The sequence below is a fragment of the Parambassis ranga genome, chromosome 22 (genome assembly GCF_900634625.1).
Source record: "Parambassis ranga chromosome 22, fParRan2.1, whole genome shotgun sequence".
Classification (NCBI taxonomy): domain Eukaryota; kingdom Metazoa; phylum Chordata; class Actinopteri; family Ambassidae; genus Parambassis; species Parambassis ranga.
This window is the reverse complement of record NC_041042.1, coordinates 7,055,610-7,068,313: the sequence shown is the minus strand read 5'-3', so window position 1 is coordinate 7,068,313 and position 12,704 is coordinate 7,055,610. Positions and strand designations below refer to the sequence as shown.

Below are 12,704 nucleotides of genomic sequence, written 5' to 3'. Positions count from 1 at the left end.
CTCTCTCTCTCTCACCTGGACCGGCAGCTCCAGGCTATTTAAATCAGATCAAGGTATGATTACTCAACACCTTAATTAGTCTCATAAACAATGTGTCTGAAACTCTGTTTTTAGGAATGTCACCATATATAGACAATATCATTTAAAATGGCTTAATCTGATATTTTATTTAATCATCTTCACAGTATTAATGACAGAAACATTCAATTCATAAAACATAGGACACCTGAAAAGGCTTTTTCTGCATCATAAATTTTGCCAAACAGGCACAGTAATACTGTTTTTCTGTGAAAGACAGGAATGCTCCTCATGTATTGCTCACCACATACAGTATACATCACTAGTGTTTGTCAGTGTGGAAGTCATAAGAATGAAATGTGTATTTCAGGAGCTGTGTAATGGATTTGTTGATCAGGCACTTTTCAAAATGTCTGTCCAGGCGATAAACTGCGATTACACATGCCAAGACTTAGCAAATAGCTGCCTGCTGGGCAAAACAAATGTTTTATTTACAGATGTAAGTGTCTGAGTGAAAAAAAACAACCAACAGAAACAGTACGGGCAGACGGGCTTGGGTGTTTCCAGTTCATTACAGTTCAGCTGGGGGAGGGGGGGTTTATACACAGAGAAAGAACAGAACCCGGAAGTGAATATCAGGATCAGCTACTGCTAACACCTTTGAGAAATAGATACGGTTTTGGAAGTAATCTTGTACCATTCATACCAATCAGTTTGTTTAGAAGAGCCCATTGACCTGTTCAGTCTCAGGGTCCAGGTCAATATCATAGAAACAAGGCCGAGTGGGCAGGCCAGGGATCGTGGGCATCTAAGACACAGAAAGAAAGCAGTTTTTATAAGAGACAGTAGCATTAGACAGACACAGGAAAGTGGAACATTTCATACAATTCTGAGCAGCTGTGTTTTGTTTTCTTTAGGTCTGAACCTTATATTATATGCACACCAGCGGAACTTAACACAACCGTATGTGCCACAAAATGGGATGTCATGCAATTGCTTCGTGATTGACAAGACATTTAAAGCTGTGTTTGTGGTGTAGTTGGGTTGTGTGTATTTGCAGAGCATTGAGGGGTCACACCCTGCTCAGTGCGAATGGGGACTTACTGTGCCAACCAGTGGGAAGAGGAAGCCAGCACCCACACTTGCTCGGATGTCTCTGATTGGCAGGGTGAAGCCGGTGGGCACACCTTTCTTGTCTGCCTCATGAGAAAGGGAGAGGTGGGTCTTCGCCATGCAAATTGGAAGATTGCCAAAGCCCTGAGGAAAAAACACAAACAAGTTCTTTACAAAGGTCTATTCAAAGTTATGTTGAACAATTATGGTCTCTGCTGACAGGCAACAACCAGGTTTGACAGAACAACAAACAGCAACAACACAGTCTGAGGAGTGCTTACCTGTTTGGTGTAGAGCTCCACCTTGTGTTGTGCTTCTGGGAGAAGCTCAATATCATCAGCTCCGTAAATCTTCTGAGCAATTATGCGGATCTTATCAGCAATAGGTACCTAAAGTAGAATTCAAGATATGCACACAGGCTTTTAGCCGCCCTCAAATACAACAGCATGACAGCAAAGAAAGAAAAAACTGCAGCACTTAGGATCCAATACCTCCAAATCATAGAGAAATTTGAAGTTGCTGGGGGCCCCGCTGGCTCTCTGGACAGCCTGACCAAGGGCCACAGCACCAGCTCCGCCCTCAGCCCAGTGGGAGCATCGCACAGCATCAAAGGCTCCAGCAGCTTTGGCCATTCTGCAGACCAGGTCCAGCTCAGCCTCAGTGTCTGTCCTGCAAGATGGGTGAAGAGTGAGAGAAAATACTGATGAATGCAGCTATCAATGGCAACACAAATGATCTAAGCCCTCTGTCACTTACTTGAACGCGTTGACAGCCACTACTACTGGCACACCAAAGTGCTTTGCATTTTCTATTTGCTTCCTCATGTTGCTGCAGCCCTTCTCCAGCAGCTCCAGGTTCTACATTAGTTGACACACATACATAAAAGCTACTCATTTCTGCATACAGGATCATGTAAAGGTACAGTGTGAAGGATTTAGGAAGACATATTAGCACAAATAAAACCGAGTATCACTGTGGTTTTGATAGCTCAGAATGAGCCTTTCGTATCTGTTTCTACAGTAGCCCAGAATGGACAAACAAACACCTGCATTTGATCTTATAAAGTAAAATTACCTCCTCCACATATTCTTTAGGCAGCGGCATCCCAGCAGTGACCTGAACAAACAAATTAAGGTTACTTTCACACATTTAATAATTAAGTCAAACTTAAAAATGTGTCTTTGATTTGTGGTTAGTAAGAAGCCAGTTGTAAATGGTGACATTTCTGGCACAAGTGGGTTTTTATTATTCAGATTGACATTAGGAAAACCTACTGTTGGTCCTCCTCCGTGCATTTTCAGAGCTCGGACAGTTGCCACCAACACCACCACATGGGGCCTCAAGCCCGAGTAGCGGCATTTGATATTGAAAAACTTCTCCATGCCAATGTCAGCACCGAAACCAGCTTCTGTCACTGTTGGACACAAAGGATAGGCCTTAGAGTAACAGAACTGAGTGGTACCAGCCGAAAAATGAAGAATCATCTATGGAAACAGTCTGAGACAAGAGTCTACTTCCCAGATTCACATACCTACAAAACCCTCAGGTCCAACCAGCTTCAAGGCAATTTTATCAGCCAGGATGGAGGAGTTTCCATGGGCGATGTTGGCAAAGGGGCCAGCATGGACAAACACTGGGGTTCCCTGTGGATTCAGAATAGTCATATGTCTTACATAACCATGTCCCACATAACCATGTCCCTTCTGCCATGGTCTTGTAAAGAATTCAGCAAAAAATAAGCCATTTAAGAAATTAAAGAAACCGGAACAAATTCCATTAAATATGGCCCACCCACCTCCAAAGTCTGCATCAGGTTTGGCTTGATGGCATCTTTCATGAGCACTGCTAGAGCACCACACACTCCCTGCACAGAAAAAAACATCTAAGTTTCCATTATAATAAAAAGTAGAATAGAATCTCATGGCGCAGACACTGACTAGGTCCTCGGTGGTGATGGGCTGTCCGCTGCGGCTAGTGGCTACTACCATCTTGGCCAGACGCTGTCGCATGTCCTCCAGGTTGCTGGTGAGGGCAAGCACTGCCATGATTTCACTGGCCACAGTGATGTCAAACTGGGCCTGAAGACAGTTCATGATCAACAGTGACAAACATGTTGACTTCAATGCTAGGTGTGATTAGCTTTTATCAAATGTTGTGATCAGCTGTCCTCAGTCTGTGTGTTTTATGATACCATCATTCAGTGGATTGCTGCATATAATGCTGTTCATTTAGTGCTTCTATGTGTGATAAAAATCTTCGTACCTCTCTTACATATCCTTTTTCAGTTGGTGACTGGCCAATGGTGATCTTTCTCAAGAATCGATCATTGGTATCCAACACTGAAGTGAAAGACGATATGACATTTGTACATGGTGTAGGATCCTGTATACTCACATGTGGACAACACCACATATAACTGAATGTCAGGTCTGACCATAGCCTAAAAGTATACCTCTCTGCCAGGTAACAGAGCTTGGATCAATGTCCAGTCGGGCAAAGCAGGTGATCTCTTCTTCTGTAAGAGTGGAAGGATCAGTCTTCTCTATGCCAAGTTTCTGAAACAAACAAAGAAAACATCACAGTCAGAAAAGGCCATCACAAATATGCAGAATTAATTCAAGACTTGAAAATATGATTTTTATTTACTTTCAGTCTGTTGAGCTGGATGGGGGAGAACTTCCTCTGTCCTCCACTGAGCGGGACCAAGCGATTAAACAGAGCCTAAGTATGCATACAATCAGAAAGAGTAAGTCACAATCCATTACTTAACATGCACAGAGCCTATTTGTATTGACCAAGGGTAGTAGAAGGAATTTACCGTACCTTGTCTGACTGTGTGGACTCATGGAACATGCGAGCATCAATGGCAGCAGCCACCAAGTTGTTGGCAGCAGTGATGGCATGAATGTCACCAGTGAGATGTAGGTTAAACTAATAACAAAAGAAGCCCATGAACCGGATGCCAAGGTGTTTTTGTATTTGTATTAACAGCATAGTTTGTCAAAACAGCAGTACCTCTTCCATTGGAATGACCTGAGAATATCCACCACCTGCAGCACCACCTGTTGGCAAAAAAACAAAGCTGCAGGTATCGATACCAACACAAGGCTAATGCATTCACTGAGTGCATATTCATCATAGGTTTTACCTTTAATGCCAAAAGTGGGCCCCTGAGAAGGCTGTCGGACACAAGCGAAGACATTGAGCTTCATGTGGGCTCCCAGAGCCTGAACCAGGCCGATAGTGGTGGTGCTCTTACCCTCACCAAGAGGAGTGGGTGTAATTCTGCAAACAAAACATCTTGTCAGTGATGTCATTTTATCTTTTAATTTCTAATTTGCAACAGGTCACAAAAAAACAAACAATACAGCAAATAATTGTTGAGAATATACCCTGTGACCACCACATATTTGCCATCCTGCTGGGCCTGCAGGCGTTTGACGATATTTAGCTGGACCTTGGCCTTAGTCTTGCCATAGAGCTCTACCTCATCAGAGAGCAGCCCCACCTCCCTGGCTAGGTGGTCGATAGGTTTAGGCACGCAAGAGCGAGAAATCACTATGTCACTGTTGGAGTTACAAAAAGAGACACACAAAAGACACATTTTTATCTGAGCAGAGAAAGAGGCGGAAAGGATTTGCCCACATTTAGAGAATTTATAACTTGAGGGAAAGAATTAGTGACTCCTCTTCAAAGTGGATTATTGAATTTAACTAATCAGTGTCAAGTTAATGAAGCACATGATTGAGATGGGAGGATGATAAAAGAGACAAACCTTGGGACGGGTTTCTGGAGGTTAAGTTTGTTGTAAGAAATGTTCCACTTCCCTGGCTGATGGCTCTCCAAGAAACGCTTTGCACTCAGCACTGTGTTCTAAACACATAGACACTGTGGTTGCCTTCTAGTTCTAATGTGAAACTTAAATAATAAATGTAAAACACCTAATATCTTTAGCTGCAATAAAAAAAAAAAAAAGCTGTCCATACTGCCATCAGCATGGCCACAGTCATGGGTCCCACACCGCCAGGCACAGGGGTGATGTAGCCTGCGTGCTCCTTTGCTGAGGTGTAGTGGACATCCCCCACAACCCGCTTTCCACTGGGTTTAGTTGTATCTGAAACAGAAAATCCTTAAATGTAAACACTAAACACTTCAGATTACCTTAAAGCAAACCCCTAACTCAATGGCTGTGGTGATACCTGGAATGTGGTTGATGCCACAGTCAATGACCACAGCTCCCTGCTTGATCCACTCTCCTTTCACCATCTCTGCTTTTCCAATACCGACAACCAGGATGTCTGCTTTAGCCACCTGAAGAGAAACGGATATGGATGGATTTGTGAATTAGACAAGACAACATTTCAGACACTGATGCTTGGACTAGTCAAGAGAAAACTGAAAATGTGATGAGATGTGTTATTGTTTTTAGGCGATATGGTGGCAGCAGAGAACGACAAAATCAAGACCAAACTGTTGCTGAAGACGTTTGAGGCAAAGTTAGACAAAGTATTTGAAAATGAACAAACACTGAACAACAGCCCCTTTTAAAAGGGTAGCTCAGGTAATGTTAGGATGCAGAGCATGTTGTACCTCTCCAGCAAGATCAGCGGTTTTAGAGTGGCAGGTGGTGACAGTGGCGTGGTTCCACAGCAGCAGATCATGCATAGGTGCACCAACAATCTTACTGCGGCCAATCACAACTGCTCTTTTCCCTGCCACAGATACACCTGTAGAGAAGCAGCGTCTGTCAATGTGCACAAGTCTTCGTGGCATATACTATGACACCTTCTACTTTACACACATACAGTTTTAGGCTTTACTAATTGCAGGGCTTACCAGTCTGTCTGATCAGCTCCATGCAGCCATTTGGGGTACAGGGAATGAAGCAATCGCTGAGGTCTCCACGGGACAGCTTTCCTGCATTTATGCTGGTCAACCTATAAATACACAGGACACTGTAAGCTACACATGCTCCTACGTATATAGCATGCATGTCAGACGTTTTTTTAACAAACTTAAAAGGTATTCTGTAATAAGTTGTTCTTACCCATCTACGTCCTTCTCTGGGGCCACAGCATTCGTGACCTTCTCTGTATCAATTTTGTGGATTGAGTCTAAAGGCAGCTGCACAATGAGGCCATGGACAGATGAGTTCTCATTCACCTCTGTGATACTCTGAAGAACCTGCAAGCAGAAAAGCACAGGTCGTTTCACTGTCTTAATGATACTTGTCCCTTTTCTACCATAGCACCAACATCACCCCAAAACCTACTCATATTTTACTGATTAAATAATCATCTGTCAATTATGTTGTACATCTAAGTTATAAAACAAGTCAAATGTACAGATCTAGGGATTTTGGTAGCGTTTTTAAGTCAGCCTCACCTCCTCCTCTGTTGCAGTCTGGGGAAGTCTCTTATGAGTTGCATTTATTCCGATCTGACACATAAAACAAAACATTATGGTTGATTTCCATATCAATGTATAATAGGAGCATGTACTGTGCTTCATGCTGACTTTTAAAATGATTTTATTTACCTCTGCTGCTGCTTTCAGCTTCATGCTAATGTAGAGATTTGAATCTTCGCGGTCTCCAACCTACAAGGATAGAAAGTATGTCTGTGTATGCTTGTGGGAAGGAACAGTGCCATCACAACACAACATGCAATAACGTGTCCATCCACATAAGCATTTCTACACTTTGCGTCCATGCAGGTGCACACATTGTCACAGGGTCAGGGACACACAGCCAAACGAACTCCTTACCTGCCTTTGTTTCCATGGAAATGCCATAGCAAAGCACATGTCAAAGTTAGCCACCAAAAACATATTTCTATTCTTACCTATGCAGAATGCTGCATTAAATTTACCTGTAAAACCACTAGACCTGGTCTGAAGTTGGGATCCTGAAGTTTCATCTGCTCCACATCTTTCTTCAGACGCTCCCTCACCTGCCTGAAAAGAAAAAGCAGCACAATCGTTTTTACATCTCGCAGATGAAATTACAATGGAGTGGTTTATAACCATGTGTGAAATATTTAATCTATTCCCCTGATATGGGTATAGGTGTTACACTCAGACACATGCTATGATAAGTGGTAAATCACTTCAGAAGATTGGTCTTATCTCAGGTCATTATCTTCATTTAATGGTCTGGAGACTGGAAAACAACCTAGTACCAGTACTTTGAGACAAGTAAAGAGATTAGGTTAAAAAAACTGGTCCAATCAAAGACAAGCCAAGCAATGCTGGCACTCATTTGCCTGGACTTCGAATCTAAACACAGAATGCATTGTCTCCTTTATCAATTAAATCAATCAGTAATCTGCTTTATTGATTCAGTCCATAGAGAATAAGAATGAGAACAGATTCATCAAACAGCACCAATGTGAGTATAATGATTGGCTTTGGTATTCAAAAACAATACACAGATCAGAGATGTCAATGGGAACTGCATTGTTTCTAAGCTTGCTTTTTTAAACCAGCAAGCTTTGTTATTTACATACAGTCTGTTGTATATAGCCTGCACTACAATGCCTGCCATAGCCTGTCCAGCACAATCAGTGTTATCAGAGTGTGTTTTTTTTAACCATGCATGAAAAATAAGTGTGGAGCGGCTGTCCTGCTCGTTTTATTTGACTAATGAGCACTGGAAGGGACTGTTAACAGGGCGCAGACTGTCCTGTCTTGTGACAGGCACATGCAGCTAAATGTCCTGCACGCTGCTGGTGAAGGAAACCACTTTGCAAAAAGTACTTGGAACTCCATACACATGATTTGCAGATTAAGCTCAAACCTCATGCAGGTTTGTTAGTGTTTCTGAATGTAGTGAATGGTGTTTTGCCAGCCTATTTACTTGTGGTCGTCAGCAGAGCAGACCAATGGAACAAAGATCACCTTGCCACAGGTTCTTGCATAATACTGAATGACGTCCAATCATTCCCTCCAAAGTAGTCAATGACCTCACCTATCTGTTAGCACTATAAGCATAACTTAGTGCCATCCCTTACCCTGATCTGATCAGGAAAACAAAAATCACCATTTGCAGATAAAGCCTACTGTTATTATTCACAAGTAGCACCATGCACAACCAATTCAAATAGGTTATGAAATAATTTTATGCTACCGAGGAGAATCATTTTTGAAATATAAGTCTGCGCTTAAATTCACAGAAGGCTCAGATAATGTTCAAAAGTGGGTCGAGACTCCAGCTGTGTTAACTTACTCCAGCTAGCTAGCTTCCAGACACATGCTTCGTCAGAGCGCTTACACTTATTTTGGCTATGATTGCATGCACAAAAGTGCAAAGTAAAGTTTGAGACTTACGCTGAAACCTCTTTCCCGCTGATGATCTGAGCCGACATCTTTCAGTCCGAAAAAATGATGCGGTCTCCTGCACGTCTACAGCCTGACGAAGAAGAGAAGCGTGGTGGCTGACCAGGTGGTTACTAGTTTCCAAAACTTTACGTTTATTCAGACGGCGTAGGAAGTTGAAGATGGCGACGCAGATTCCATTCACAAACCAGGTGCTACCGCAAAAAAAACAACGTATTAACTTTCAGGAATAGCATGCAAAAGCTTGCAGGTTCACAAGTGGACCTGACTACGTGAAAGGGCGGTACTCTTGACATGTTGTCAACTCTGATAGCCAATCATATATCTGCGTCCACACGCTAACAGAGGTTTCTGACCAATAGCATTCGCAGATACCACCCACACGATTTTAGGTGAATGGGCGGGGTTATGAGACGCAATTGCGTAAGATATCAGTAGAGGGCAGCACTGTATTTACACAGCGCTTAGATTAATGTTATAACATCCAGAATAGCGTTTAAACTTGGCGTGCAACACCGAACATTTGGATTCTTGCAAAGGTCTCATCATTACATTTAGTGGAAAGAACTAGAAAACACCACAACGCTACTTCTTCATCTGGCTTTGGAGTCCGACGTAAGACATGAAGACATACACTAGAGAGCTATGGAGAGTAGATTCTGTGTTTTGAACGACACCGAAGATCTCCAAACGCGATTTAAAAACACAGAGGACAGTCTACAGTTTGAAAGGTAAGAGCTAAATTGTTAAGCTAGTAGGCCGTACGGCTCTGCCTGTTCTCTGAGGGTATCTGGACTTAACTCGTCAGTGGGTGGTTTGTTTTGCCTTTTTAAACGTCTAACATGCTGTCTCTGTTTACGTTATCGCAAGCCAGTTCAAATCCAGCAGTGCAACCGACTTGACCTGAACCACTGTCAAACCCCCTCTGTCCAAACTTCAGCTAACACATGTGCATGTGTCTCATTAGGTCTAAGACCCTGTTTGAAGAAATTCGTGCCTCCATAAACAACAACGACGAAGAGGACCGCTCCTTCTGGAGGCCTGTGCTGCCATGGGGTGGCGTCTTTACCATCAGGGCAGGACGTAAGGCCATATCATGTACCCCGCTGTACGTGCAAATCCACCTTAAAAACACCTGCACCATCGATGGCTTCCTCATGATCCTGTACGTGATTCTACGAGACAATCAGGGCTTCTCCAGGGAGTTGGCCGTCTTCTTAGGGAAGCAGTTTGTGGAGCACTTCCTCTACCTGATGGACTCCTGTGACTACACCACCGTGAAGATGCTCTGGATTTGGGACAGAATGTCTAAAAGACAGTACCGCTCTGAGGTCCATCAGGCAGCTCTGGAGATTGATCTGTTTGGCAACGAGCACAGGAACTTCACCGAAAACCTGGAAAACCTCATGTCCACCATGCAGGAGACTCTGTGCACCAACTGGAGCTGTCCGTCCCGCTTCCAGGATTTTATCAAGACCACCATCAACATCAGGTATGCTGCACATGTATGTGTTAAAAGTCTTAATAAGTTTTATGGCAGTTCCAATATAACTATTGCTCCAGATGAGTGGAGTGGTGTCACTCTTGATCTTTTTCCTCCAGTCCTCCTTATGAGCTCCCTCACAGAGACCCAATTCAGTCAGCGGTGGACGAGTTCTTCTGCCCCAAGCTGCTGCTTTGCTCTGAACTGGGGTGAGACAAAGGCAGATGTTGTTCATCATTTTTGCTTCAGTGTTTTTGCTTCTTTTTCAAACGTTGTGATGTCTTCCTGACAGGTGCGATGGCCTTAGGGAGTTCTCTCAGAGGGTTTTCTGCCACGGACCTCCACCCTTTGTCATTCTTAATATGCAGCAGTGGAAGTCAGAGGAGCTGTCCTATGTTCCTTACCATCTGGCTCTGAGTGAGCATAGGTATGAATTATCCACAGTGGTAAGAAGTACCATGATTTAGCCAGACAGTGGTGCAAGATGCAGGCATTTGTTTCCCACCATCTGTCAAGCAGAGCAGTCCAAAAACTAGAGTAAAGACCTATTACATAAGTGCACCCAGAGTGGTCCTAAGTATTTAAAATGAATCATGTTTTACTGATATAAATTGAATCTAAGCTGCTGTTTATTAGTTAAAAAAAGATTAAAGCTAGTCGACTGGCTAGTCATCTGTGAAATCAGTGGAAAAAGCTTTAGAAACACCCCTCAGGAATAAGATTAAAAACATTAGACTAATATAAGTTCAGCCTGCCTTAAAAACTGTTTTCACCATGAGCAAGTTGAAGAAGATTAATATCTGCAAAGTAGCTGTGTTCAACCACAATATAAAAGCAAAATGTTCACCTTTGTTTCCAGATCATAGAGAAATCAGTTGCAAAGTCAATAGGAAAAGTCTTGTCGTCTCTACAGGTACTTACTAGAGGGCGCTACACTCTTCAACAAGGAAGAACACCACTACTCTGCAGCCTTCCAGATAGATGGTTGTTGGATGCACTATGATGGCCTAAGGACTGATAATCTGATCCTGTTACACAAGCCACCAGAACTCCTGCTGCTGTCCTCTCTGGTCTACATCCGCGCCTCAGACAAGTGAACTTACCTCGTCACACTGGTCGGCACAGATGAGCACAGATGGGCAGAAGACACACCAAGCACGAGTGAATGATTCATCCCTACAGTTAATTATTGTCATTATTTCTATTATGTATTCCTGTTTTATTTCCTATTGTGAGTTTGCTCCATCTGTAATCTGGCTGACTGAGTGACCCATGCTCCATTTCACCTGGATGCTTACAGACAGCTAACTGCGCAAAGTGAAAATCGCTTCTTTTTGGGCATGCTTGGAATCCAAGAATATAAACGGACTATAATAGTTCTGTGTTGATATACATAAATACAAGTCAACAGTATAGTTTGTCACCTTCTGCAAAGCAGGAGTTGTCCGGTGGTGGGAGGGGTTGTTTAAGGGGTGAACAGCAGGTCTGTTTGCTTTAAAGTAGCACTGTAAACAGTAGTGTGTGTATATCAGCCATTTTCCTGAAATGGAACTGGTGCTTTTTCCACCTACTCTGTGGTCTAAAGACAACAGTGCCATGGTTTGTGTCAGGTTAACACCTTGTCTAAAATGTTTAAATTTGAGGCAATGGAAAATTGTAGTGCTGTCTGAAACTAAATGGTTAAATATGATTTCTAGTGTACACTGCAGTCTCCAAAACTAATGTCTTAGAATATACCTTTACTGTTATCACACAGTGCCTCTGCCAAGTAACATTTATGAATCCTATCGAGTGTTAATCCTTGATAAAGATTTGTTTTTAATGGCTGTTTTTCTATGCAGACAATGTCTTTAAAATGCAAATACAAATATTTTAGAATACCCGTGTACAGATTTATTTCGTTGTATGGATGCATGGATGAAACAAGAATGCAGAAAAGAACGACAAAGTACCTTTTAAGGCAGGCATTTATTTTAAACTGGGTACAACTGCACCACACAAACTGACTAAAATGTATGTAAAATGTCTTCAATCAAACATGGTAAAATGTGAAAAGCTACCTTTTGTACACCTAATGTCATCTTGTACTTCCAGTATGAATCCACAGGATATAAAATTCAAGATCATCACCTTACTTCAGACACACAATGGGAAATGTAAAAGAAGCAGAGTGGTCGTTTTGGCTAACATTGACATCGGTTTCAAAGGATTTTTTTTTTCTCTCAGACACAAACAAAGTGGCAGCCTGTTGCAGACCAGGTGTAAGTCATCATCTGCTTTCTTTGTACAAGCACTTTGGTGAGAGTGGTGGCAAAACATGACATTGGTTAGGCCATAATAAAAGCATACAAACTCAACTACTGTAGAACATCCCTTTCTTTTTGCAGATTTACGTTTGCAGATTTTTCCATCAGCTTCTATCCAAAGCTCATTTAAGTAGTAGTTAATATACACCTCAGAAATCACAACATTGTACATAACATTGATGCTGGATGAATCATGACAGCAGCACATGATCACGCCTGCGTGATTTGTGCTGTATTAAAGTGACAAACAAACTCTATTAACATAGACACAAAACAGAAATTACGTTATGGAACAAAGAATAAAAATTATAAATACAAAAATAGTCATTCATGTCATTTTTAAACTAAAATGACACATTTGCAGAAACACAATTTGGGCTGCTTTTATGCATTACTCTTTCAAAAAAAAAAAAAAAACAATCCATGGCTAACCCAAGTCCTACCAGTGA

At 42.3% G+C, this 12,704-nt stretch overlaps 2 protein-coding genes across 2 annotated transcripts; one reads left to right on the top strand and one right to left on the bottom strand.

Moving 5' to 3' along the window:
* Positions 1-141: 141 nt before the first annotated feature.
* Positions 142-8,669, bottom strand: LOC114427205 (C-1-tetrahydrofolate synthase, cytoplasmic-like). Its single transcript, XM_028395093.1, has 27 exons — positions 8,458-8,669; positions 7,002-7,086; positions 6,670-6,729; positions 6,517-6,570; positions 6,179-6,315; positions 5,968-6,068; positions 5,722-5,858; positions 5,331-5,442; positions 5,118-5,245; positions 4,907-5,004; positions 4,524-4,697; positions 4,280-4,416; positions 4,147-4,193; positions 3,955-4,062; positions 3,778-3,852; positions 3,584-3,686; positions 3,394-3,470; positions 3,069-3,209; positions 2,927-2,995; positions 2,663-2,774; positions 2,406-2,545; positions 2,206-2,247; positions 1,888-1,988; positions 1,623-1,800; positions 1,413-1,520; positions 1,123-1,275; positions 142-826 (listed from the first exon to the last, which is right to left on the bottom strand). The coding sequence occupies exons 1-27, from the start codon at positions 8,493-8,495 to the stop codon at positions 737-739; spliced, it is 2,805 nt and encodes a 934-aa protein (XP_028250894.1). The 5' UTR covers positions 8,496-8,669; the 3' UTR covers positions 142-736.
* Positions 8,670-8,884: 215 nt separating this feature from the next.
* dorip1 (dopamine receptor interacting protein 1) lies at positions 8,885-11,829 on the top strand. Its single transcript, XM_028395099.1, has 5 exons — positions 8,885-9,197; positions 9,434-9,958; positions 10,069-10,158; positions 10,242-10,376; positions 10,863-11,829. The coding sequence occupies exons 1-5, from the start codon at positions 9,112-9,114 to the stop codon at positions 11,044-11,046; spliced, it is 1,020 nt and encodes a 339-aa protein (XP_028250900.1). The 5' UTR covers positions 8,885-9,111; the 3' UTR covers positions 11,047-11,829.
* The last annotated feature ends 875 nt before the right edge of the window (positions 11,830-12,704 follow it).